This window comes from Panthera tigris, chromosome A2, assembly GCF_018350195.1.
Source record: "Panthera tigris isolate Pti1 chromosome A2, P.tigris_Pti1_mat1.1, whole genome shotgun sequence".
NCBI classification, from domain to species: domain Eukaryota; kingdom Metazoa; phylum Chordata; class Mammalia; order Carnivora; family Felidae; genus Panthera; species Panthera tigris.
Window position 1 is genome coordinate 51,018,665 of NC_056661.1, and position 27,394 is coordinate 51,046,058.

A 27,394-nucleotide genomic window follows, 5' to 3' on the forward strand; every position below is an offset into this window, starting at 1 on the left:
CCACAACTAGGAAGGCGCAGAGCTAGGATTTGAACTCCGGTCTCTGTCTACAAAGCTGGCTCTTTAACCAGTATTCAGAACTAACTGCTAGAAGTCTACGGCTCCTTCATGAATTTCAGAGGCTTCAAGTCCTTTGCCAGTAGGTTAGTCCCCAGTGCTTCAGAGTCCCCATAGCTGTGACCTTCCCGTTTAACTGGGGACCTAGCAGGTATGTAGAGGATTGCTCTGCATTCATTCCCAACCTTGGCGTCTCCTTTACCGATGATTCATTCAGTTACTGCAGGAATGCTTTCCAAGTATGGGACACCTGTGGGCTGGCACACCTAGAGAGGATTCAGCCACAGGAGGTAGTTGCCCAGGGCCTTGCAGCTTCGGAGTGGAACAGACAAAAATAGCATTTGTCTGATAATAACCATGCACGTGATGCTCCTCCCTACTAGGTACTGTGGGTGGGTCACAAATCTTGCCCTTAAGGAATTTGCGGTCTACTCACTGAACCACAGTAACTTCAGATCACAGCGCTATGAGGTGAAAAGTGGCCCAGATAAAGTTCATGTCTCCTAGGTCCTTGCTTACTGTCTTCCTCCAGAAGGGAAGAAATTACATAACACATCTTTCTTGGGCCCAGGCAGCCCGCCCTGGAAACTGGAAGAGGCAGACGGGCTGCATCGCGCCCACAAGCCCCAGTGGGCACAGGGTGTGAGATGATGGAGCACTGTTTAAGGAATGCCCTGCGACTGAAGGGAGCAGCCGGGTAGAGCGGCTGGGTAGCGCGGGGCGCGGCAGTCGGAGGACGAAGGTCTCTGACGGAGTGAACTCTGAAGAGACCTGACTGGAGTCGAGGCTTGGCGAGGCCTTGGAGGGGAGCGGCTTAGCCGGCGAGCGCGAAGACTCAATCCTCAGGCGGCGGACGCTGTGGAGACGTCTCGGCCGCTCGGAGGGGCCCGAGCTGTGTTCGGGTCCAATTCTCAGTCAGGAGGGCGAGTATCTGACTGGAGAGGCTCGGTGGAGAAAGGCTCTCTGAGGGTGGTGGGGGACAGGATTTGGCTCTGCGGGCGAGCAAGCCATGAGGAACCCCAGGGTTCCGAGGAGATCTGGCAGTGCGGATGGGGGCCTGAGGGCGCATTCTGCGACCGGTCGGCGGGAGGCGGGGATCGGACACCCTTGCGTGCCCAGTGCAGACAACCCCAAAGGCAAGGCCAAGAGCGGGCAGCGAGCCCAGCGCGCGCCAACCGCTGCGGCCCCTCGGAGAGACCCGCCCATCCGCCGTCACACCCTATTCTCATTGGTGCCTCTTCTGCTCGGATTGGCTACCTCCGGATCCAATAAGCCAGGCTTGAATCCTACTTCCGGTGAGAGCGAAGTCGGCTCCCTGGAGAAGCCGGAAGAGTGCGTTTGCGCGCGCTTGCCGAAGTCGCGGCAGCTCTGAGCTCAGTGGTGCGCGCCGGGAGGCGTGGCCGGGAGAGCATTCATAACGGGAAAGGTCAGGAGGGTTGGTGCCCTGGTGGACTGTAAGGGGCGGGGCCTGCAGGGAGTGGAGGAATTAAATGAAATTGGACGGGCCTTCAATAAACTTTTAGAGGCTAGGGCTTAGTGGGCAAGGCCTTAAAGAGTGCTGACTGTGTGGTCAAGGTCTTTTGGCGATGAGTGGAGCTGGTACTGAGTGGGCGGGGCCATTATGGGGCGGAGACTGGCGTGGAATTGTTAGCTGGGTCCTTTTTGCTCTGGAGCATGAGACATCGTACTCTAGCCTCTTTCCCGGCCCTGTGGGCCTCCATCCCCTGTCCACGCTCGGAACTGCGCCTGGACCTGGTTCTGGCTTCCGGACAGTCCTTCCGGTGAGTGACCCTGATTCTTGGCCCCTCAACACTGCAGTTCTGGAATGTAAAGGAATTTTGGGGGTGATGGAAGAACCCTCAGGGTGCAGAAGAGGAAGCAGACGCGGGTGGTGAGCTTGTTTACCTCCTTTCTAAGGTGGAGGTAAAAAGCCAGTGCAATGCGGGTGCCTGGGCGCTGCGCTGACAGCGTGGAGCCTGCTTGGGATTCTCTTTCCCCCCTCTCTCTGCCCCTTGCCCGCGTAAGTGCAAGCGCGCGCGCACACACACACACACACACACACTCGCTCTCAAAATAAATAAACTTTAACAAAAGAAACCAAAAAAAGGCCAGTGCCGTGTTGTGAGAATCAAACGACTTTGCATTTCCTAAGTCAGTGTTGTGTATGGAGCTGTTGTAGGATGGGAGGGCCCTAAAGGGTGCAAGAAGGAAAACTGAGTACCAGAGTTGCTGTGTGCCTGGGGGCTCAGGTGGAGGGAGCAAAACCCTGCGTACTGGACTGGCGTGCTGGGGAACCAAGTATGGACACTGACCCAGACTGAGGAGCAGATCTACTGTACTGTGTACCGAGGGGACAAGGGTTGGGTTGGCAGGCCCACACCAGAAGAGCTAAAGACTGTGCACCAGTACTTCCAGCTGGATGTCAGCCTGGCTCAACTATATCACCACTGGAGTTCCGTGGACCCCCACTTTCAAGAGGTGGCTCACAAATTCCAAGGTGAGTACAAGGATTGGGACAGGGGTTGGAGTTCTTGTAATTTGGTTAAATTACGCAGTTTCACCATCTGTAAAATGGGGATTATAATCCACTTCATAAGATTTTATGAGGATTAAAGGAGCTAATACGTGTAAAGTTTTGCTTAGAATAGTGCCTGATATATAGTAATTATTATTACTATTATTGTTTTGCTGATTACCATAGTGTGGTGACAGGATATTGAGCCACATCCTGGCTGTGTGACCTGGGACAGGTGACCTCATTCATTCTATAAATATTTACAGAGCATCTGCTATGTGAACAAAACAGACACAAATCCCCATGGACACAAATCCCCACGCTCGTTGTGTTTACACTGTGGCTTCTTTATCCCTGGAATGTAAAGATAACCCCGACCTATGAGGAATGAGTGCTCTGGTGTTGTTTTCTCTATCAACGCTTTCCCTCATTCCCCTAGATCCTCCTAGATCTTCAGTGCCTAGGATCTGAGGGTGGGAAGAGGCCACTCCTGACACCAGGTCTGTATCCTACCGCCTACCTTTCTGGTCTCCAGGTGTTCGACTTCTGCAACAGGACCCCGTCGAGTGCCTTTTCTCCTTCATCTGTTCCTCCAACAACAACATTGCTCGCATAACCGGCATGGTAGAACGCCTCTGCCAGGCTTTCGGACCTCGGCTCATCCAGCTGGATGATGTCACCTACCATGGCTTCCCCAACCTGCAGGCCCTGGCTGGTGAGTAGGTGGGTCCCTGCGCTCAGACCCTCCAATAGCTTTCAGGGTCTGTTCGGTTCTCCCCTGGTCCCCATCTCCCATCTCAAAGCTTCCTGCCTTCCCAAACACCCTCCTCATCCAGAACCATCTTGCCTGGTCTGATCAGCCCTGCTTCATCCTCCCTGTCTGTCCTTGAAACGTCAGCACCTCACTAGCCTGTGCTTTTTACCCCATAGGTTCACTGCTTCATAAAAAATTTAAAAAACACATAGTATACAGTAGTATGGGGTTAAGACCACTCTTCTGGAGAATACCTACATCTGAATTCTTCTGGCATTTGACATCTACCTATATGACCTGGAGCACATTATTTAATCACTCTGTGTTTCAGTTTCTTCATCTGTGGAATGGGAGAATAATGGCACTTACCTATCAGAGTTGCCACAAGGGTTAAACACATACTGCACATAGTGCAGTATTTGACATACAGGAAGTATGCAGAAAATTAAAGTTGCTAACTCTACAGTGAACCCAACAATTTTGCATCCAAGAACATATATGTTCTTTATACCAGCCTTGTGAGGGAAGTATTTTACAGAAGCAAGTATATCAGTTGGTAGATGTGAGAATAAAGCTAGAAGAAGTGCTTAGGGACTGCATAGCAAGGAGACAGGATACCTAGAGAAAAGAGAATGTTTTTGGTGCTTAGAAACCCAGTATTGGGGGGAAAAAAAGAAACCCAGTCTTGGGTCTCAGCTCCCAGCTTAGTAGTCATAAGACCAAAAGAATTCATTTACCTATTGAAGCTTCTCTTATTTGTAGGATGGGAATAACAGTTTCTATCCAGAAGGGTTTGAGTGGTGAGTAAAGCAGTCGTGAGGCAGGGTGCTCTAATAGGCTAAGAGCACACGCATTGGTTTCCCAGACCTGGGTACAAGATCCCATCTCCACCATGTCCTTTTTTGAACAAGTTATTAACCTCTTCTAAGTTCTTATTTTCTCCATCTGTAAAATTGGGAAAATAGCCATACTGTTGTCCGGGTCCTTGAGAAAAGCATGATAATGTACCTAAAGTACTTTGCCCATGCATAATACCCAGCACTTGATAATAGAAGCTGTTATTGTTATTATGACCATTATTTTAGATCGTGGGTGTAAATGCACTTTGGAAAGGATAACTGGGGAGTTCCTCCAGGGCAGCAAGTCCTTCTTAGTCCCTGCTCCAGTGACCAACACTGGGTAGTAAGTGCTCAGAAAATATTTGCAGAGGAGCAAACTCAGGCTTTAACCCTTTCTTTTGAATATGCAAGTGTCCTGGGGTCTCACAGAGGGTGATGAGGTGGGAGAGAGGTGCTTAGGGAAAGCATTCCTGTAGGGGATAGAGGCCTCACACACTAGCCTGAAGACAGGAAAGATTTGAGGATCCCTGACCCCTGCTTTCTTCCCCATTCACCCACAGGGCCAGAGGTAGAAGCTCAGCTCAGGAAGCTGGGCCTGGGGTATCGTGCCCGCTACGTGAATGCCAGTGCCCGAGCCATCCTAGAAGAACAGGGCGGGTTGCCCTGGCTGCAGCAACTGCACAAGGCCCCCTACGAGGAGGCCCACAAGGCCCTCTGCACCTTGCCTGGGGTGGGCACCAAGGTAATGTCCCAGGGGCACAGGAGCTACCCTCACCATTCACGCAGAGAGTAGCAGAGAAGGAGACAAGGCAGGCCTAAGAGCTGGGTACATGCTTGGCTTCTGGAGGCAGGGCAAAAAGGAGAAAGGATACAAGCAGATGTTTTATTAGAGAAAATGCAAAGTGCAGAAAGAGTATAAAGGATATTGTCCCAGGGCACCTGGCTGGCTCAGTCAGAAGAGCATGCAACTCTTGATCTGAGGGTCATGAGTTCAAGACCCACATTGGGTATAGAGATTACTTTTTAAAATAAATAAATAAATAGACTTTAAAAAAAAATGACATTGTCCCTTGAGTGCATTTTTTAGAAAGGCCATTTGTTCTGATGCACATATACACTGCTCTATGTATGCAGAATTTTCCAGAAGGAATCATTGGAAGCTTAAGAGTGGTTACATTTGGGAAGACAAATCAGAAGATGTTTCTCCTTTTCATGTTTTTATCTTGAAATTTTACGTACTTATAAATCTTTTTGTTTAATATCAACAAGGTTAGCTAGCAGTAAGATGATTGGGAATTTGGCATTTATTTTCTTCTTTATACTTCTCTATAGTTTAAAAAATAGAGTTTTGTTTAAAAACTTTTTTTTTTTTTTAAGTTTTTTTAAAGAACCTCAACCTAACATTAAATCTTGGTTATGCCTCTTCCTAGCCATGTAACCTTGGCCAAGTCACTTCATCTTTCGGAATCTCACTTTTTTGTCTGCAGAATAGATGTAGTAACTGCCTTCTTCCCAGGTTATGATGAGGAACTGGCCTACATAGATGTTTACACAGTGGCACTCTCATCATACCTATTTTAAAAAAATTCTTTTAATGTTTACTTATTTTTGAGAGAGAGAGACAGACAGACAGACAGACAGAGCATCAGCTGGGAAGGGGCAGAGAGAGAGGGAGACACAGAATCTGAAGCAGGCTCCAGGTTCCGAACTGTCAGCACAGAGCCCAATATGGGTTTCAGACTCATGAACTGTGAGATCATGACCTGAGACAAGTAGGACTCTCAACCAACTGAGCCATCCAGGCACCCCTCATCATATCTATTTTTAAAATTATTAAAAGAGAGTGTGTATTGATTGAAAGTATAAAATAATAGTAACCTCAGAGTGGAGGAGGAAGCAGCCAACTTTGGGACTAGAAATAGGATGCTGGTTGGATCCTGCCATTCCTCCTCTGTGGCTCACTCTTTGTCTCTCAAAGGTAGCTGACTGCATCTGCTTGATGGCCCTAGACAAGCCCCAGGCCGTGCCCGTGGATATCCACATGTGGCAGATTGCCCAGCGTGACTACAGCTGGCACCCCACCATGTCCCAGGCCAAGGGTCCAAGCCCCCAGGCTAACAAGGAACTGGGTAAGGAGAGAGTGGGATGCTGGGGCTAGCAGCGGGCTGAGGTGGTAGAAACTTTTCATACCTCTCTGTAAAATCCCACTCCTGTGGATAGGGAATAAGTAGGAAGGCCAATTAATTTCACCTTTTCACTTCTGGCATAGGAAACTTTTTCCGGAGCCTGTGGGGACCTTATGCTGGCTGGGCCCAAGCAGTAAGTGTTCTGAGGCTCCCTCTCCTCCTCCAGCCCAGACCCCATAAGACTCCTCCCCCCGTCCTGACCCAGTAGACCCTTCCACCACCACCATTTCAGGTGACCCTACTGGACTCTACCCACCCCAGTCCTGACTCTAGTGGATGTTCCTCGCCCTGGCCCTGCTGCCTGTATACCTCTCCACACTGCCACTGGCCCCATCAGTCCTGACCCCGTGTACCCTGACCCCATGCAGTGTCCTTCCCCACTGTCCCCAGGTGCTGTTCAGTGCTGACCTGCGCCAACTCCACCGAGCTCAGGAGCCACCAGCAAAGCGCAGGAGATCTACAGGCCTTGAAGGCTAGGTGGGGGGCACTGGACAAAGGGATACCCCAAATACCTTTCCTCACCTCTCTTCCCCATCCAGTCTCATGTTGGGAAGAGGGCTTCTTGCAGCTACCTCAGGGGCCAGGTACCCTTACATTAAGTAGTTTGCACAACATTGTGGGGTGGAGGTTATCTGATGAGACAGAGCTACTATGTTTTTATCTCTTCCCTTTATTACAAGAAAGAACAATAAAATAGAAACATTTGTATGGAAAATGCAGTGGAGGAGTGATAGGGAAAGGGGTGGGAAGGCAGTGGGGCTGGGTAACTCCAATTCAGGGAGGGAAGGGGAGCAGGCTGCCCCAACCCCTCCCACACAAAGGATCTGGACCCTGGATCTGGGGCCCTAGAGCTGGGGGGGCAGAGTAGGGGACATTTCTGAGCCCGGCTCCACACAGCCATCTCGACAGCAGCAGCCAGACGCCGGCCCTACATGGGTAGAGAGAACAAGATTGGTCGTAGGAGCAGACCCTCCACTCCAGCCTGTATGTCTCTTCCCACCCATGCCCTTCCACAGAGCACTGGTCCTCACCCCCAGCTGCTGGTGTCAGCAGCTCCCCATGGCTCGCCGTTGGTCCCTGTCCCTCCTGGCTGGTGCCCAGCTGTAGCTTTCTCATATGCCGCACCACAGCCGTGGCATTGAAGGCTTGCTGTGGGGAGAAGGGAAAAAAGGGACTTTTGAGAGCTGGAGATCATGGGACAGGGTCTGGCAGTGAGATTCATGGGGTGGTTTTGTCATTTTCATTCAGGTGTTATTGGTTGATCCCCTAAAACTCCCTGAAACCTCTACAAGGCTTTATTAAATTACATTCAGCCACATTATATATTTACACAGATAATGCATATATATATATATATATATGTAATGTGTATACATGAACAAGTATATACAACCCTTTATGTATAAATTCATATTCACATCATAGCAAGCACTTAAAATAGCAGTATGTGTCAGGCACTGTTCTAAGCACTTTATTTGGCAATTCATTTAATCTTCACAAAGGTCTTTGAGGTGGATACTATTAGCGTCACCATTGCCAGAGGAGAAAACTGAGGCACAGACAGGTTAAATAACTTACCCCGGTATGTGTATCATTCTCTATTCAACATATCTACGAAGGTGTCCCACACATCCTTCATATTCACCATGTCCAAAACCATAGTCATCCACCCCAAGACAGTTGTGTGCCCCTGGGATCCCCATCTCAGTAACAGTACCACCATTCACCTTTTCCCCAACCAAAATCTTGGGCCAGCCTTTGACATCTCCTCTCTCTGCCAACATCTCTTCTACCATCACTTCTTGTCAATTCTACCTCTTAAAGGACTCCTGAGCCATCCACTGTTCTCTGGTCCAAGCCCTCACTGTCTCCTGCCCACATCTCTGCCACAGCCTTCTAAGGGGTCTCCCAGCCTTGACTCCATACCTCTCTCTGCATCCTGAGAGCCCTTTCCAGAGGGCAGGTTACTGCTAAAAATCCTGGGTCTCCTCAGTGTCCTCAGGACCAAGTTAGTTCTCCACTGTGGCACTCAAGGCCTCTACTTCCATCTCCAGTCTGGGCTCTTGCCCCACAGCCCCTCCATTCCATCCAGACTTACTACTTGCACTTCCCTGAATGGACACACTCACTCTCTTGCCCCTGGACTTCTGCATACTGGTCCTCTCTGCCTCAGACATTGTTCTGTTGTACCTGGCTAATTCCTACTCAGCTGTCAGGTCTGACAGGTCTATCAGGCCATCAAATGCCCATATGTCCCTTCCAGGACCCCATAGGTTGGAGTAGATGTCTCTTTAAGAATTATAGTGTTCCAGGGTGGTGCAGTTGGTTAAGCATCCAGTTCTTGATTTCGGCTCAGGTCAAGATCTCATGGCTCATGGGATCTTGCCCCGAATCAGTCTCCACACTGAGCATGGAGGCTGCTTGGGATTCTCTCTCCTCCCTCTCTCTGCCCTTCTCCCACTCGCAGTCTAAATAAATAAATAAACAAACAAACAAACAGTAAAGAAGAATTATACTGTTCTTGGCAGTCAGGGACTCACTGGGATAGAATGTCAGGGAGTGTTGAATGAATGAATGAATGAATGAATGAATGAAGTTCTTGTAAGTGTCCCTGAGCAGTTACTGTGACATGGTGCTAGGTGCTGTGTGAGCTGAGGCCTGGAGAGAGGTGGGGAGGACGTCTGGGGAGGCTGGGACCCAGGACTAGGGACATAGGCTCACCTTCCACTTGCTCTTGGCAAAGTTCTTCTTGATCTGTTCGCTCACCGACTGGTGAATATTCTTATCTAGAGCCGTATCTCCTGCAATCCTAGGATGGGGTGTGTGGAGGGTTGTCTATGAAGGCAAAGACAGGTTTGGGGGCCCCAGACCCCACCCCAGCCTGCAGCTTATTGGAGCTCTCACCACGGGTGCTGCAAGGCCTGCTCACAGGTGAACCTCTTTTCTGGATCCTTCTCCATCAAGTGCCGGATGAAGTCTTTGGCTGAATCCCCAAGAAAACAGCAAAGAGAAATAGCATGATGGTACCTGTGGATACCCCCAACACAAAACCCACCCCCTTGGGTCTGGCCTGGCATCCAAGCAAGACAAGAGGCCAGATCTGTATATGTACCGCCCGACCCCACCTGTACTCTTAGTCTCTAAGCTCCCCCCACCCACCCCAGCCTTCCAGTTCTCTCCTTTTTCCCTTAAGAAAAACTTGTTCTTAAAAAAGATTCTGCTCAGTATATTCACACTGATGTGTAAGTGACCAATAATGGCTTCACAGTTTTGCCTCCTGGTAAGAGGTACAAAAGAACATATGAAAACTTCTATGGTGGTATTTCAGGCATAATGAAGTCATTGGGTGTGGTATTTTCTTTTTTTTTTTTTTTTTAATTTTTTTTTTTTTTTCAACGTTTATTTATTTTTGGGACAGAGAGAGACAGAGCATGAACGGGGGAGGGACAGAGAGAGAGGGAGACACAGAATCGGAAACAGGCTCCAGGCTCCGAGCCATCAGCCCAGAGCCTGACGCGGGGCTCGAACTCACGGACCGTGAGATCGTGACCTGGCTGAAGTCGGACGCTTAACCGACTGCGCCACCCAGGCGCCCCTGGGTGTGGTATTTTCAAAAATACTAGTTTTGAAGACTGAATGAATGCCTACAAGTTTCTCAGCCTGGGGCCAGGCAGAGGGAAGCACCTGGGGTGCTTGGTGTCTGGTCTCGAAGACAGCTCTTAGTTTGGGGCTGGGGAGTCTGACCAGAGGTAGGGCCCAGGGGAAGATGGCAAAGGATCAAATACCAGAGTCAGAGATGTCGTCCCAGTAAGGAGAGTCAAATTCGTACTCGGCCTTCAAAATCTGTTCAAAGAGTTTGGCATCATTCTCGTCATAGAAGGGGGGATAACCGCAGAGCCTGGGCAGGGAGAAACTCCTCCTCATTTCCACTTTCAGTGTACCCATTGGCTCCAATATGGAGCTTTGAGGTAGTCTCAAGAGTCAGGCAACACCCACAGGAAGCAGTTCCCCCTTTTACAAAGGGGAAATCTGCCCCTCTGTGCCTTGTTCACTCCTGTCTAGCTACACTGGCCTGTTTCTTAATTTGCTACCGTCTTTCCTTCCTCAGGGCCTTGCATTTGCTGTTCCCTCTGCCCCCACACCTCAAATGTCTTCCCCCACAGACACCTCAAATGTCTGTCTCCCTCACTTCATCCAGGAGATAGCCTAAGAAATGCCTTTTTTCCTGACCTCCTTACCTAAAATGGCATCCATCCCCATCTCCCTAACCCTGCTTGATTTTTCTTCATAGTATTTTACTACCTGACATTTTATAGATTTATTTGTTTATTGTCTGTCTACTGTACTAGAATTTTTGCTCTCTCAGGGCAGGCACTTTGTTTTCTTCTCTTTTAAATCCCCAGTACTTAGCACAGTGCCAGAAACATAGTATGTGTTGAATGAAATAATATTAGTCATTAATAGGTAGGTATACACTTGGATGGCAGGAAGAAATAGCAGAGAGGAGAAAGAGGGCAAAGTAGGGGAGAGGAGAATGCTAGAGCCACATGCCCCAATGGCCAAGACCCTACTCACAGAATGTAGGCAATGACCCCAATGGACCAGCAATCCACTGCCTTGCTGTAGGGTTTCTGGGCCAGGACCTCAGGAGCTATGGAAGGAAGGAGACATGGTGGTGACAGATCTCTGCCCTGCAGCTTCTGATCTCTCCCCTATCCACGGCCCCCGCCCAGGGTGCTCCATACCCACATATCCTGGGGTCCCGCAAGCTGTGGAGAGCACACTGCCAGGGTCCTCCATCTTGGAGAGGCCAAAGTCAGAAATCATGATCTTGGAGTCTTCATCCAGGCTGTAGTACAGCAGATTCTCTGGCTTGGAAGGTGGAAGGGAAGGAAGAGGTAGAGATGGCCAGAGGCTGGCAGAACCTTCTGCTTCTCCAAGCACCACCTCAAAGACATCACCCCAAAAGCCACTGTGGCTTCACAGCTGCCATCTTGGTTGCAGGCACAAGAAACTCAAGGAAGTTCTCAAGGAAGTTAAAAGTAAAAGACAAGGGCCAGAAAAGACAAGGGACTTGGGAATGTGAGTGGGAGTTTTCCATAAGCCAGATTTGTATTGTGAGGCCCTAAAGAATTTTCAAGCACCTACTTTGTGCCAGATCTTGTGCTAGTGCTTGATTTCATCCTTACCACATCCCTATCAGGCCAGTCTGCCTAATCCCACTTTACAGGTCAGAAAACTGATGCCTTGAGAGGCAAAGGGACTTGCCTGAGAACCTACAGTTAGGGAGTAGCAGGGACAGAATTCAAGTCCAGATCTGTCTCACCCCAGCGCTCTTCTAGACTGGAGGAGATGTACTACAAAATGTGAACCCCATCATAGTCTCTGAGGTGTAGGGTTTCACAGGGGCTTCTGGCTTCCTTTTTTATGTTTTGCTGTCCCATCCAAGTTTTCTACAAAGAGCAAAGTGGGACTTTTATTATCAAAAAAAGACCAAGGCACTATTTGGATAAAATAGCAGCACCATTCACCTGGGTGTCCATTTGAGCGTCCAAACCGGAATGGGAGGAGGCAGTTTAGGGTTTACAGGGTGCATTTTGCAGATGGGAAGCCGAGGCTCGGGGATGGGGTAAGAGTTGCCCCAGATCACACAGTGAGGGGTATGTGGAGGCCGCACTCGGCACCCCAGCTCACCACACACCCTTGCACCCCACCTTGAGATCTCGGTGTACGATGCCCAGGTCGTGCAGGTACTTGACGGCGTCCAGCACCTGGAAGATGAGGCGGCTGGCATCCCGCTCCGTGTAGAAGCCTTTCTCCACAATGCGGTCAAACAGTTCTCCACCGGACACCCTGCAGCCGAGGACAGGGCAGTCTGGCCAGAGAAGCTGGGGGGGGGCGGCGGGGAGAGATGTGAGCAAGGGGTGAGGCCACTCACAGCTGCATGATGAGGTAGAGGTGGCCCCCACTCTCATAGATGTCATCCAGGGCTACAATGTTGGGGTGCTTGATCCTGAAAGGAGAAATGAGGTGGTTCAGAGCTGAGGATAGCTCAGCCACTTTCCTACACTCACCTTGAAGAACCACCACTGTAGACCTAGGCAGGACAAACCAGGGTTCTGGGTCCCAAAAGGAAAAGCTGATTCACCATGATTTATTATGATGTAATGGAAGGTAGGAGAGCACAGAGAGATAAACACTGGGCTCTGGCATCAGACACACCTCGGTCTAACCTGCCTCCACTATGTGCTATTTGGGGACAAATCTTTTTACCTCACAGCACTGATCAATATATGATTTTAACATGTTTCTGGGTGCCTGGGTGGTTCAGTCGGTTAAGCAAGTGATTCTTTGTTTTTATTTATTTTGAGAGAGAGAGAGAGAGAGAGAGTGTGGGGGAGGGGGCGGAAAGAGAGGGAGAGAGAGGAGAGAAAGAATTCCATGCAGGCTCTGTGCTGACAGCATAGACTCACACTCGTGAACCATGAGATCATGACCTGAGCTGAGATCAAGAGTCAGAAGCTTGGAGTGGCTCAGTTGGTCAAGCGTCCAACTTCGGCTCAGAGCCTGGAGCCTGCTTCAGGTTCTGTATCTCCCTCTCTCTCTGCCCCTCCCCTGCTCATACTCTGTCTCTCTCTGTCTCTCAAAAATAAATAAACGTTTAAAAAAAAAAAAGTCAGAAGCTTAACTGACTGAGCCACCTAGGCACCCCAAGCATCTGACTCTTGATCTCAGCTCAGGCCTTGGTCTCAGGGTTTTGAGTTCAAGCCCCACATTGGGCTCCACACTGGGCATGGAGCCTACCTTAAAAATAATAATAATTATTATTATTAATTAATTAAAAAATAAAATAAAAAGTGTCTGTGTTTATAAGTTTATCAGCCTCCCCCACCAGAATGCCAGCTCCAGGAGACCAGGGGCTTTATGTTACCATTGTTCCTCCCACACCGGGTGTAGAGTAAGTGCTCACTTATTCATTGAATATTAAGCCTGTTTCCTTATCTATAATATGAAGCCAGTGACAGTACTTCCCTCAAAGAGTTGGAGTGAGGATCACGTGAGAAAATGCAGGTAAGAATCTTGGCACAACGTCTGGCACACAGTGAATGCTCAATAAATGAACCGATGATGGTGACTGAGCTTGACAGGGGCCATGGCTCTGCCACAAAGTTGCTCTGTGACCTTGGGCAAATCCCTTACCCTCTCTGGACCTCAGGCCCCCTCCCACACCCAATAGTGGAAATGACCAGTTAATCCCTGACCAGGGTGGTTGGAAAACTCAGGCGAGAGGATAGAAGTGAAGGTTCTCCATAAGCTTTCCAGTGAGGGCAGCAGGTTACACACAAGTATAAGCAAATTATAGACAGTTGGCTATTGATTTAGTCGGGGCTGTGAGACAGGTATTTTTGAACTTCCTGAGTGGCTTTAATATGTACGGGGAATTGAGGTAGGTCTTCAGTAACACCAGTTGAGATGCGATGGTCCAAGCTACGTTCAAGGATTGACTTTTAGATCTGAATGAACAAGTTAAGCCACTATAAACAAGCAGTGGCATTAGCTGTTGCAGCAGACACCTGAAATAAAGGGACCTTTAAAGTGCTCCACAATCCTACCAAGTGGAGATTATTACCCCATTTTATAAATGAGCAATTTGAGGCTCACAGGTTAAATGATTTGCCCAAAGCAGAGGTAGGAAGAGAATAGGAGGAGTCAAGGCAGGGTCAACCCACACAGAGACAGTGTGGCCCACGCACTTGTGCAGGACAGCGATCTCGTTCTCCATGCTGCCCTCCTTGCCCTCCAGAGCCTTCTTGGCGATGCATTTGATGGCCACCAGCTTGTGAGTTCTTTTATCTTCTGCCAGGATTACCTCTGAGAAGGCCCCCCTGCAAAGAAAGGGGATTCATGAGGTGAGGAACTGGAACCTTAGCTTCCCTTCAGCCCTTCTTTCATACCCCTATGGGTATCATGACCACCTGTGGACCATGAAGATGAGATGAGCCTCCCTACATCACTCTTCCAACCCTTGGTCCCTGAGGTGGTCACGTGACCCACGGCTGGCCAATCAGAATAGTCTATCCTTGGCTACAGTAATTGGGTCACATGATGCAAGCCAGGTTACTGGCACTTTGAGAATAAGGTGCTCTTTTTCCTTCCAAGCTGATAAGATGCAACCCTGGAGCTTTTGGTGGTTATCTTTGCCACCACTTGAGGAGGGCCTGCTTGAGAATGAAGGCAACACAAATGAAATCAGAGCTAAGAAATTTCCTGGTGACAAAGATGATTTCCTGATAACATCATGTGAGACCCTGGATCCAGCCATGCCTGAAGTTTATACCCTGGGCATTTTGATTCATGCAAAATTGATTCATTTCTTTTTCTGCTACAATTTCAGTCATGGTTTACGTAACACCTTTTATAAATTTGAAGAACCATCAGCATCACCTGGGGACTTTAGAAGTGCAGAATCTCAGGCCTTAACCTCAGACTTACTAAATCAGAATCTGCATTTTTAACAAGATCCTCAGATGATCTGTATGCTCACTGATTGTTGAGAAGCAATATTTTACAAGTTAGTTAGAAAAGAACAAACTCATGTACTAAAGTTCACTGATTGATGAAGGAAGATTTCCTAGCATCTTCTTTCTAGGACTATTTGTGTTGCCTGGGATAAGAAATCTAAGTCAAAGAAAAGCATCTCTTATGGCAAAATCTCAATCATCAGAATAACTAGTGACTGTGATAGCCTCATTGCTGGTTTCTAGTCATGTCCCTCTCCAATTTACCCTCCATGCTTTGTTTGGCCAGAGTGACTATCCTGAATTGCAAACCCATCAAAATATCTTAAATGTCTTCCTATGGTCCATGAGATAAAGTCCAGCCCCCATAGCTTGGCTTTCAAGGTCTTACATGACCTGTTCTCTCTTCTCAGAGAGAAGCATCTTCCACTCTTCCCCTAGCCTCTGATTACAACTCTATCATTCTTCACCTCTTTCCACACATAACGTGCTTCTCAGCCTTTGCTTAGGCTTCCTTCTGGCTGGAATGCCCTTCTCCCTCTCTGATAAGTGCACTTCTACTCATCCTTCAGTCCCTAGCTCTAGGCAGTAGCTATCACTCTGAGCTCTACAAAGTCCTCATTCCTGACTTTAACAGGAACACATCATATACCCTGTTGTCATTTTCCCTGGGTGTACTTCCATCACATATTTAGGATCAATTTGAGGGGAAAAGATCAGGTTTGAGTTATTTCTGGATTCCCACCACTGAGAACAGAGCCATGCCCAGCTTCATTTCCTAAACCTAGGCCAAAATCCCCAGCTCTTGGCCAAACATTGGAAAGACTGGCTCCTTCATTCTCCCCTACTTTGTTCTCTTCACAGGAACCCAGAGCTGCAGCCAAGAGCAGCCTCTGTTCCACCCACTGTCAGCCAGAAGTGAAAAGATGAGCCAGACTGGGCCATGGCAAGGCCGCTGCAGGGCCTGGACTATAGCAAACAGGAAGCAGTGATAAACTGACCAGAGGAAGTACCACCCTGGATGCAGTCTCCCCAGCCAGCCAGGCCCAAGAGTAAGGACCTTACCAACCCCACACCCCGGCTCACAGACAGCCTCCCCCTCCACCCCCGCTTGCCTGCCCTGAGACTCACGTTCCCAGAACATCACGGAAGTCGTAAATGTCCCTAATGTCCTCCACCTGCTTCCAGCTGGGGCCGTCCACTGCCCCCGGCATGGCCCACTGCCCCCTGGCCACAGCCAGGGCTCCTGAGAAGGGAAATGAAGGGAAAAGACTCAGTAAGGCCCAGCCTTCTATGTTGGGACTTAGGAAATTGAGGCCCCATTCAGTCATTCAGCCTGCATGTATTCATTCCTTGATTCATTCATTTGACAAAGTTATTCAGCAAACTCACTCACTCACTAGTCTTTTGTTCACCCAACAAATCCTCATGCCTAAAGGAAAATCCTTCAAGGTGGCAGCAGAATTCTTTTTTCAACAAAGTCATTTGTTCATTTATTCAGCTCCAGGTTTCTCCTTCTCCAAATCAAAACACTCAGGAGGATGCTGACCTCCAGGAGAACAACAGAGAAGACCCCAGAGCAGCTTGTACAAGTAAGTGCACAGCCCTGGAGGGTTCCCCCTGTCTCCAGAACCAGGAATGTCCCAGCCCCACCCTGGGAATTGCTGGGGTGTCTCCTCTCCTTCCTCTTTCTTCTTCCACCCAGTCTCTCGGAAATCAGGTTTCCGGCAGCCTGGGCTTCCAGCAATATCTCAGCCACGTTTTTAAATAGCTCCTTCTGCACTGTTACCACGGCAACAGCAGCCACAGCTGGAGCTCCCCAGGCCACCTATTATACCCCCTCTCCCTCCTGGCTCCCTGTTTGGGTCCCAGAAGCCTGAGAAATGGTCCTACCCAGTCTGTCCCCTCCTGGCTTCTTCTGACCCTGCTCCAGCCTGTACCTTTCTTCAGAGACCTCTGTCAGCAGGGAGTTCTCTCCCCATTTATCAGATGGAGAATAGGGAGACTGAGGTTGGAGACAGATATGGACTGGGTCCAAAGTTGCCCAAATGATGACTGGCTGGGGCCCAGTTAAGCTTGCTGAGTGCCAAGGACTTTGACAGGGCCACTCTCAGCTTGTCCTTCCAATATGCAGCCAGACTGGAGCCCATTCAGACCCAGTATGCTGTGTGACCTCAAGGAGGGCACTTCCTGTTTCCCCTGTGGGAGAATGAAAGGAAGGTGTCCTGACTAGAGTCCCTGGTGTGAGACCCCACTTCTTGGATAGGACCTTGTTTCCAGGGGGTCCTAGCCACCCATCCCAGGAGCAGAAACTTCTAGGAAAGGAGATATGATGGTAGGCTCTAGAAACACAGTTTTAAAGCCCACTTGGAGGCCTGGCAAATACAACCCTTCTAGTTCCACACATATCTCTGCACCTGGACACACCACACCAAGCTCCACCCACAATACCTGCCCCCAGATTCAGTACATTCCATCCCCAGATACCCCAACACCTGATCATACATGTGTACCCAGGCATCAGCACACATGTCCAAAGATACACTCCCCCAGACATCCTCACATCCCAACATCCCTCCCACAGATCCCTCTTACACCCCAAAAACACACATCTGCACACACTTAGACCACATCTCTCTCTCTCTCTCTCTCTCTCTCTCTCTCTCACACACACACACATATTCCTCACCTATGTACCAGACATCCCAGATACACTCATACCCTTCATCCTGTTTCTATACACCTTAAAAGCTATGTTCCAAACTGAACCCCAACTCCTTACATACCTAACTTCAAACATCCTCAATACACATATAGCCTCCACTCTTACCACCCTTGAGCCAGATGCTAGCATGCACCACACCTGGACACACATCTGCAACAAAAACACTGATTCCCAGATATCCCCACCCATAAGGATACCCTTACACTGTAGCTCCGTATCTGATGCACACGCTTGTGCTAAGACATTAGCACACCCCAACACGGCCCCACATATTTATAGCTCCAATGCCCAGTCCTTCCACATTCAGACCCATCTGAACGCAGACGCACCCACACGCACACCCTTCCCACCTTCCGACATTACCCACTCAGTTCCCCACCGGCCGCCTGGCACCTGCGGGGCCTGGGGGCAGAGGTAGGAGAGAAAGGCCCTGCCCTGCCCTGCCCATCCAGAGTCTAGCTCCCTTAGGCACCTATCCCATCCCTGGGGGAGAGGATCCAGCGGCTGGTGGGTCCAGCCGCCCCTCCTCGGAGCCCAGGAGCACAGGCGGGTTGGCCCCCGGGCTGTACCTGCGGCTGCCCCGCCGCGGGGCTGGCTGGAAGGCCCGAAGTGGCCGCAGCTGAGCTCTGGCTGCCGGCTGCTGTCTGCCGCCGCTCCGCGCCTGGCCCGCCCGCCCGCTCGCTCCCTCGCTGAGGCTCGGCTCGGGCTCTGCTGGCTCCCTCCGCCCGCCTGCGGCTCTGATGTCAGTAGAGGAGGAGCCTGCGGCGGAGGGACGAGGGACTGGGAGGCACCGCTGCGCTCCCGGGCTGGGGAAGGGGCGCGGCGGTTGGAGGGGAAGCCCCTAGTTCAGGTCAGCTCCTCTTCTGGACTTTTCCCTCCCTTCCTCTCCGTAGGGCCCCCATTTCACGGAGGGGACAACTGAGGTCCAGAGAGATGAAGGGTTCAAAATCAGCAGTTGGTCAGAGGCAAAATTAAATTCGAATCCAGGTCTGTGTGATGCCAGAGTCTGGCCAGTTCCACCCTGTCGCCTTGTGGAGTTTCAGACTAGTCCTGGAAGCTCCCTTGGGAATCTTCGGTTCTGTCTCCCCTTTCCTCTCACCGTCCCCTTTCCCCCAGTGCCCAGAAGGGAATCAGGCCCTCAAAAGGGCTCAGGAGACTGACGCGGGTTGGGGGGGGGGGGGGGGTGATGGAGGGCGTAGAGAAAGGGGAAAGCAAGAGTAAACAGTGAACAGAATAGAGACAGTCGTAGGGTGGGGTCCCCAGTTGACAGGCAGAAAAACTGACCCGAAGTCCCTTCCTTCGGGAGGCTGAGCTGAAGTTCCAGTCCCCTGCACCTGCCCCTCAAAATAGGTGTGGTGCCCTGAGGGCCTGGGACTGGGAGGGGGAAGGGAGGAGAGGGAGTTAAATCAGGATCCCAGAGGAAGCGAGCCAGAGACCAAAGCGCCACGTGACTGGCTGGGTTCCTGGGGTTGATGGCTAGGCGCCAGGTTTGGAGTGGGGGGTGGAGCACAAACTGCTCCTGGGACGTCGGCAGGGGGCCAAGGGACCTGACCAAGGTCCTCTTGCGCAAGGCTTTCCTTGGGAAGAAATTTGGTGCAGGGTGAGGGAGGGAACAACTCAAAGGAAGTGTGGGTGGGGCTGGACTGGGGCCAGTCAGGGGAGGCACATGCTTCGACCCCCACTCTTCCTCCATCACCTCCCACAGCCCCAAACTTGTGCATTTTCCAGCAGGACTTGGGGAGAGGACAATTCTGACCCCAACTCAATTTCAGCTGGCTTTTACTTCTCTTTTCCCTGGGACTAGATCAGGGGTGGTTGATGTATTATGCCCATTTTTGCCCATTTTACAGATGAGAGAGGATGATGGCTGAGGTTCCTAGAAAGGCTTTAAAGACTGATTTATCTGGGGGTGCCTGGGTGTCTCAGTCCATTAAGTGTCTGACTCTTGATTTCTGCTCAGGTCATGATCTCAAGGTTCATGGGATCAATCAATCCCCAATCAGTTGGGATTCTTTCTCTCCCTCTCTCTCTATGCCCCTCTGCCTCTCTCTCTCTCTCTCTCTCTCTCTCTCTCTCTCTCTCTCTCAAAATAAATAAACATTAAAGAAAAAAAGGGACTGACTTATCTGAGTCACATTTCACCTCTCTGAGCCTCAATTTTTCCATCTGGAATATGGGAATATGTGACCAACTGAGAATTCTATGAGATAATAAATGTGAAATGCTTGGAATACCATAGGGGTTCAGATATGAGAGCTAGACTTAGTGTAAACTGAGGCTCAGAGAAGGGACCTGATTGTCCAGGGGCAGGAGACACAGGTCAGTTTCCCTGTCCTGAATCTCAGTATCTCAGACTTCCTAGTTCATGGGGAAACATATCTCCTACCCAGGGCTGAGGCCCTACTCTCCCCTAGACCACCAATACACCCATTGATCTAGAATTATTTCACTACAAATTCCTGTTTATCTCATTGACAACATTTCTGAGGTGATAAGGTGGCCTCTGTCCTTTCGAGGACTTGTACACCTTTTATGCTCTGTTTTACACGTTGCCTGCTTTTGAGCATGTCTGAGGGCACTTACACTTTACTTTTTTAACAAATACATTCTCTGTCTTTTTAAAAAAAATTTCTACTAAGCAAATAATTACATAAGATACTAAAAACACACAAAGACCATCCTTGTCACTGATCAGATTCTTTCACTTGCTAAGTAGCAGAATCCTAACCTAAGCCAGCTTCACCAAAGAGGGACCTGTGGCTCACAATAGCTGACTGCAAGATTGAGGGAAAAACAACATGGATCAGGGTCTTGGAGACTGGAACTGGAGACACAGGGCTCATAGCATTTGCTTTCTTTTTTTTTTTTTTTTTTTTTTTTAACGTTTATTTATTTTTGAGACAGAGAGAGACAGAGCATGAATGGGGGAGGGTCAGAGAGAGAGGGAGACACAGAATCTGATATGGGCTCCAGGCTCTGAGCTGTCAGCATAGAGCCTGACGCAGGGCTCGAACTCACAAACCGTGTGATCATGACCTGAGCCGAAGTCGCCGAAGTCGGATGCTTAACCGGCTGAGCCACGCAGGCGCCCCAGCATTTGCTTTCTTGTATCTCTCCTTGTCTCAATTTCTCTGCACGTTGGCTTCCCTTCCTCTGCAGAGTGAGCTCTGCCTGGCAGGAAATGTGGTGTGAGGTAGCCTCAGCTTTCCAATGCAACCCAGCAGGAAAGCTCGACCCAGTTTTCATATATCAGTCTCAGGGAAGGACTCTGATTATTTTCTGCTAGAGTAACATGCCTACCCCTTGGCCCCAGACAAACTATTGCCAGGGAAATGAAGTACTGTATTGGGTAAATGTACTGTCATGGGCAGCCACACCAGAGTCAAGGGGTGAAGAGGCGTGTCTTGCCAAAAGGAAATAAAGATGCTGGGCAGGCATGAATAACACATCTATCCCAGCCCTGCTCCCATCAATCAGAAATAACTAGTATTAGTATTTTTTGGTACCTATTCCTCCAGACTTTGGGATGCATGTATTTACATACACATTTCCTCCTACAGTCCCAACCCCCAATGAGCATATTTCATGGTACTAAAACAAAAAGTCAAGGACAGTCAAATAGATGAAGGAAAAAAGGAAAAAATCCTCTTCTCTCCTTTGTTATTAAAAAAAGATGACCAAACAGCTCAGACACGTCCATCAATTCTCGCACACAGAAAATAAGCCATTGGAGGGGTGAAAGGTTTTCTAAGATTAGAGAGAATGGAAGAATTCCTATGGAAAAGATGGACAAAGTTATGTGCAAAACAGAAAAACATTCTTTTTTTTTTTAAAGAATGTTTTCTTTTTTTTAATGTTTATTTACTTATTTTGAGAGAGAGAGTGAACACAAGCATGTGAGCGGGGAAAGGGAAGAGAGAGAATCCCAAGCAGTCTCCGTGCATCAGCACAGAACCAAATGTGGGGCTCTGTCCACGAACTGTGAGATCATAATCTGAGCCGAAATCAAGAGCCAGAGGCTTAACCAACCGAGTTACACAGGAGCCCCCCAAAAAACATTCTTTAACTTCTATTGCTGGAAACAAACAAACAAAACCTTACCCTACTCCAAAATCATACCCAGCATTAAAAGGCAAACTTCTGTTTTATAGACAATGGGTTAATATTTTCTATTATGTGAAGAACACTGAACATTGATAACAAACAGACCCAATAACTGGTCAGTGGAGACAGATAAAACACAATAAACATAGGACATTTTCTACCTCACAAGTAATCAAAGCAGTGCAAACTAAAAGGCCATTAATAGCCTTTCAGTTCTGAAGTTTAAAAAACTAGTGACACTGAAATTGTCAGTGTGAGCAATGGATACTTCTGTATTTCTGGTGGGAAAATGACTTGCTAAAATCTTTCGGAAAGCCATTTGGCAATATGCATCAAAGGCTTCAGTAACGTCCAGGCCTTTTGACCCAGGCATTTCTCTTCTGGGAATTAATTTCAGGGAAATAGTCCTAAATTAGGACAAAGCTATATGCTCCAAGATACTTGAAGAAATATTTTCCAACAGCAAAATTTAGAAGAAATCACCAAGAAGGGAACAGTTAAAAAACATAAGGTATGCCTATGGGATGTAATATTTCACAGTTCTTAAATTGATGGTAATGCAACCTACTTAATAAAAGGACAGAGGCACTTGGCTGGCTTGGTCAGCAGAGAGTGCACCTCTTGATCTTACGGTTGTGAGTTCAACCCCTACGTTGGGCATGGAGCCTACTTAAAAAAATAAAATAAAAGGATGAAAATGCTTGTAAATGTTAAACAGGTATGCAGTTTGGGAACTTCAGTGTAAAATGCAAAATGTAGGTTATTCATAGCAGAGTGGAGAGGAACATCATAAATGTTAACAATGGTCAAAAAATCATCTGATTTTGTTTCTTTTACTTCTCTCTACATGTCTATATTCTCTAAACTTTGTTGAGTAATATTAACTTTATTTTTTTAAGTTTATTTATTTTGAGGGGGGGAGGGGCAGAGAGAGAGAGTGAGAGAGAGAATCTCAAGCAGGCTCCATGCTGCCAGTGTGGGGGCTCAAACTCATAAACTGTGAGATAATGACCCGAAATCAAAAGTCAGACACTCAACCGACTGAGACACCCAGGCGCCCTGAGTAATATTAACTTTATAATTAAAAAGTCACTTTTTAAAAAAAGTATGCCAGGAGATGGTTGGTATGTACCAACTTGGTGGTCAAATTTTAAAATTTTATTTAAAAAATAACAAACAGGTGCCTGGGTGGCTCCGTCAGTTAAGTGTCCGACTCTTGATTTTGGCTCAGGTCATGATCTCATGGTTTGTGGGATTGAGTCCCATGTAGGGGTCTGCACTGTCAGTGCAGAGCCTGTTTGGGATTCTCTTTCTCCCTCTCTCTCTGTCCCTCCCCCATGTGCACGCCCTCTCTTTCAAAAATAAATAAATAAAAATTTTAAGAAAAGATAAAAAATAACAAAGAAATAGAGAAGATTTAAATGTCACATCCATCAACATTTTTCTCTCCTACTATTGAAACAGTGATGGCACATTAATAAAAGTTTGGGGTCAGACAGACCAGAGTTCAAACTCTGTAACCCTTACCAGCTGTGGGACCTTGGACAAATCATCTCATGGCTCTGAGCCTCAGTTTCTTCATCTATAACATGGCATAATCATACTGATAAGCATACCTACTTTGTAGGGTTATTTTGAGAATGAGACAGAAAGTGACTTTCAGCCACTAGGCTAGTTCCCTCATTGTCACTTGGATCCCCAGTATGTACCTGGTGCATAATAGGTGTAAGAAATGAGACAGAAAGAGAGTTTTTTTTTTCTCCTTTTATAGCTATCAACTGCCCTGGGACAGCTGCTTTTAATATTATTTTTCCTTCCATCCTTGAAGCCCCACATGTTCCATTCAGGCTCCAAATTTGGGATTTCCTTTCTGCCCTCATGGTGCCCATCCCTATTTTCTCATGCAGTCAGGAGCAGCCCATCTCATCAGGCTCAGAGGTCCCTCTAATGTTTACCAGATCTGACTGCTTTGTCTTGGTTAACACAGGCATATTCTGGGACAATGATTCTTGTGCTTTTCTTTGATAATCAACCTATAATTTTTTTAAGTTTACTTATTTATCTTGAGAGAGAGTTGGGGGGAGGGACAGAGAGAGAGAGGGAGAGAGAACGAGAATCCCAAACAGGCTCTGCACCACCAGTGCAGATCCTGATTTGGGGTTCAAACTCACAAACCGAAAGATTATGACCTAAGCCAAAGTTGGATGCTTAACCAACTGAGCTACCCAGGTACCCCTCAATGTATAATTTTGTGTGTGGTGGTGCTGGCAGGTCCAGAGAGGGACACTTAGAATAGGGCCCTAGAGTCTACAAAACTGGCTTACAAAACTGGTTCCCCACCAGCTATCTGATCTGGCTCTTCCCCTTTCTGTTTCCTAGTTTTCTTATCTGTAAAACAGGGTAATGGTCTTCCCTGCTCTGATGTAGAATCATTGAGAAGAGCAAATACGAGAAGTCACATATCTTGCAGAAGTATCCTCCCAGAGCTGTCTTGTAACAATATGGCCTGAGCTTTCATCAAAGGTTGTGATAAGAAATCACCATGTGAAACTCAATCTCCATTGTTGTGAGATTTATAGAGAATATTATCAGTATATGACTCCAGTGGAGAAGTTTCCTCAGCATGAGAAATTATTGGATTTTTCTGTCAGGAAAATTGGAAGATGCCCTTTCCTCTGATATCAAAGGAAGAGACTGATTCATCTTAGCCGTTTTTGTCTTGGCTGCCAGGAAGCTTAGAGCTAAATCTGATGCTTAATGACAGCAGTTCCATTAAAACTGATGGGCTTAATTTTATATTTGTATTTCATGAAACTCATTGTACACATCCTCAATCATAAGTTTTCTCAAATTCTTTTGAGAAGAAGGAAGGAAGGAAGGAAGGAAGAAAAAAGAAAGCAAGGAGGGGTGCCTGGGTGGCTCAGCAGGTTAAGCGTTGACTCTTGGTTTCTGCTCAGGTCATGATCTCATGGTTCATGGGTTTGAGACCTATGTCAGGCTCTTCACTGACAGTGAGGGGCCTGCTTGGGGTTCTCTCACTCCATCCCTCTGCCCCTCCCCCATTCATGCACATGCACGCTCTGTCTCTGTCTCTCTCAAAATACACAGACTTTAAAAAGAAAGGGAGAAAAAAAGGGAAGGAGTCAGGTATAGTTTTTTTTTTCAGAGAGAGAGAGAGAGAGAGAGAGAGAGTGTGTGTGTGCACGCGCACGCGTGCACAGGGCGCACCACTTGTGCAAGGAGAGGGAAGGGCAGAGGGAGAGGAAACAAAAGAATCTTAAGCAGGCTCCACACCCAGTGAGGAACTCAACCCAGGGCTAGACACAGGACTTGATCTCATGACCCTGAGAGCTGAAATCAAGAGATAGATGTTTAACCGACTGATCCACCGAGGTGCCCCAAGGTATACTTTGAAAAGCATACTTGGCCCACTGTAGCAGCTAAAATATAAGTTTGATTTCTCTAATAGACACGGAGAATAGTTGTGACTTAAATAAAATGGAAGGGTATAGCAATCAGGCCATAAGTAGTCATACCAGGCTGGTATGACTCAAGGTAGGAGGGATCCTGGCTTCTTCTTATCTTGCTGCTCCAGAGTTCCCATGGTGTTGTCTTTGACCACATGTTTCAAGATGGCTTGCCACCAAGTCTCATCCCAGCCAGGGACAAATGGGAACATGGGGGGCACATGCCTTGGGACTCATGACCTCATAGTTACACACGTCTCTTCCATTCACATCCTATTGGCCAAATTTTAAATCACATGATCATATCTAACTTCAAGAGAAGCTGGGATATTTAGTCTTTGAGGTGCTATGTCCCACTAAAAATCAGGAATCCTATTAACTATAGAATAGATTTTGAAGGATATCTACCAGCTTCTGTGGCATCCACCATCTCGGATGTATTTTTTGCACATGATTACACTCCAGCCTGCCCTAATTTCACTCTCACCCCCTCTAATCAGTCGGGCTTCCATGCTGCTCTCAAAGTGCTTTCCAATTCGGAGTGCTATTATGGCACTCCCCTGCTCACACACCAACCCTGAATCCCTAGTACCTAGAAAAGTCATTCTCAAACTTTAACATGCATCAGGAATCACCTGGAGAGTATGTTAAAACAGAGATGTCTGAAGCCCCCTGGCAGAGCTTCTGATTCAGTGGGTCTAGGACCTGAGAATTTGCATCTTTAGTAAGTTCCCAGGTGATGCTGATGCTGCTGGCTCAAGGACCACACTTTTGTTTTTTTAAAGATTTCATTTATAAGTAATCTGTACCCCCAATGTGGGGCTCGAACTCAACCCCTAGAGCAAGAGTCGCATGCTTTACTGACTGACCCAGCTAGGTGCCCCCAGGACCACACTTTGAGAACCACTGAACTTGAGACTAAATCCCATGCCCCTTAACCTGCTATTCACAGCCAGCCTGTTCTCAACCTACTTTCCAGCTTCATTTCTTATCCTTCCCTTCCCCCTCCACACACCCAAGGCTCCAGTCACAGTGCAGTTCTCACCTCTAAGCAGGCCAGCTGTTCACACCTTTGTGCCTTGCTGTTCCTTTTGTCTGCAATGTCTTCTGCCTGGCAACTTCCTTTCCACATCCTCTCTGAATCCTTTCCTGACCCTCTAAACTGTTGTTAAGTCATTCTGTGCCCTAGGTCCCTGCAGACTTTGTACATTCTTCTATTATTGTTCTTCACAGAGCTCTCAGCCATGGCAACAAGGTCACTGAGTGAGGAAACAGGAGTATGAATGAGGAAAGGGAGGCAAGCAGATGGAGTGAATGAACAAAGGAGGTGAGTGAAAAGAAGAAATGATGAGTTAATACATGAACAGGTGAGTTATGGTCCATTTGTGTTTGGTTGTCTCCATTAAGTCCTGAGCTCTGGAGCAGAAAGGGAAATTACTCCCTGACCACATTAGTACAAAGTTACAGCCGTCACTTACTTCTTAGCAAGATTTAACTGGGACCCAGTATCCATCAAGCCAATCCCCCAGAGTGTTCAGGAGCTGGCAGGGGCTGGGGACTCACACTGGGTCATTTCCTGACATCAGGGCTTAACCTCCATTCAATCCTCCCTATTCTCATGCACGCTGGTGTTTCCAAAAGTCAGTTATAAGACATTTGGGACTGTGGAGAAACAATGATGGTGGATGCCTTTCAGGGCCAAGATACAAAAGGCTTTTTCACCAGACAAGTGATAAGGTGTCAGGGTTGTTTCAAATTAAAATAGTAGGTTTAAGGTGCTAGAACTACTCTCTCCCCCCCCCCCCATGGGGAACCCAGCTTCCTCCAACACCCATAAAGGAAGTCTCCTTTGGCTCCAGCAGACACGGATGTGGCCATTAGAAGGGACTCCCTGGCCCACTGTGGTTGTCAACTCAGCGATGGTGCTGAGCATTTCCTGCACCACAGCTGTATAGTTTCAGAAGGCATTGCACCTCTTTGAGCTTCACTGTCCTCCTCTGCAGGGTGGAAATAGTTCTATTCACCTTGTAGGTGTGTGGTGAGCATCAAAACATGCCAGTAGAGGGCCCAGTGCAGCACTAGGCAGATAGTAGGTGTGCGACAGAGAATAGTGTTCTCGCAACTGATCCTTCAAAGTCTTTTCCCTCATGAACCAGGCCCAGTCAGAATTCTGGGGTTCTTCCTCCTATTTATAATACCTGCCTTCCTCTCTCACAATTTTACCTAAT

General features: G+C 48.1%; 2 protein-coding genes across 5 annotated transcripts; one reads left to right on the forward strand and one right to left on the reverse strand.

Annotated features, from left to right (window-relative positions):
* Window positions 1–1,379: 1,379 nt before the first annotated feature.
* Window positions 1,380–26,936, forward strand: OGG1 (8-oxoguanine DNA glycosylase). Of its 4 annotated transcripts, none has more exons than XM_015545231.2 (7): window positions 1,380–1,838; window positions 2,307–2,554; window positions 3,108–3,287; window positions 4,726–4,907; window positions 6,144–6,294; window positions 6,435–6,484; window positions 6,720–7,050. In XM_015545231.2, the coding sequence occupies exons 1-7, from the start codon at window positions 1,732–1,734 to the stop codon at window positions 6,756–6,758; spliced, it is 957 nt and encodes a 318-aa protein (XP_015400717.1). In that variant the 5' UTR covers window positions 1,380–1,731; the 3' UTR covers window positions 6,759–7,050. The 4 variants fall into 4 exon arrangements, 3 of the variants coding, with proteins under 3 accessions (XP_015400717.1, XP_007075546.1, XP_042835422.1); XM_007075484.3 differs by having other exon boundaries at window positions 6,742–7,050; XR_006214960.1 differs by lacking the exons at window positions 4,726–4,907; window positions 6,144–6,294; window positions 6,435–6,484; window positions 6,720–7,050 and adding exons at window positions 15,735–15,922; window positions 16,372–16,462; window positions 26,400–26,936.
* Window positions 7,052–18,306, reverse strand: CAMK1 (calcium/calmodulin dependent protein kinase I). The gene is made up of 12 exons (XM_042979487.1): window positions 18,165–18,306; window positions 16,002–16,116; window positions 14,106–14,237; window positions 12,290–12,364; window positions 12,066–12,204; window positions 11,097–11,223; window positions 10,927–11,002; window positions 10,137–10,249; window positions 9,256–9,334; window positions 9,073–9,160; window positions 7,383–7,500; window positions 7,052–7,279 (listed from the first exon to the last, which is right to left on the reverse strand). Exons 2-12 carry the CDS (start codon window positions 16,082–16,084, stop codon window positions 7,197–7,199), a joined length of 1,113 nt encoding a protein of 370 aa, XP_042835421.1. The 5' UTR covers window positions 16,085–16,116; window positions 18,165–18,306; the 3' UTR covers window positions 7,052–7,196.
* Window positions 26,937–27,394: the final 458 nt, after the last annotated feature.

Excerpts from the sequence above, each read along its gene's own strand:
- OGG1 (XM_007075484.3), top strand. The coding sequence starts at position 1,732 with ATGAGACATCGTACTCTAGCCTCTTTCCCGGCCCTGTGGGCCTCCATC. Across the intron at positions 1,839-2,306 it reads GCTTCCGGACAGTCCTTCCG|GTGGAGGGAGCAAAACCCTG; the intron begins GTGAGTGACCCT and ends CTGGGGGCTCAG. Across the intron at positions 2,555-3,107 it reads GGTGGCTCACAAATTCCAAG|GTGTTCGACTTCTGCAACAG; the intron begins GTGAGTACAAGG and ends TCTGGTCTCCAG.
- CAMK1 (XM_042979487.1), bottom strand. The coding sequence starts at position 16,084 with ATGCCGGGGGCAGTGGACGGCCCCAGCTGGAAGCAGGTGGAGGACATT. Across the intron at positions 12,365-14,105 it reads GAGATCGCTGTCCTGCACAA|GATCAAGCACCCCAACATTG; the intron begins GTGCGTGGGCCA and ends TTCTCCTTTCAG. Across the intron at positions 11,003-11,096 it reads CGGGACCCCAGGATATGTGG|CTCCTGAGGTCCTGGCCCAG; the intron begins GTATGGAGCACC and ends TTCCTTCCATAG.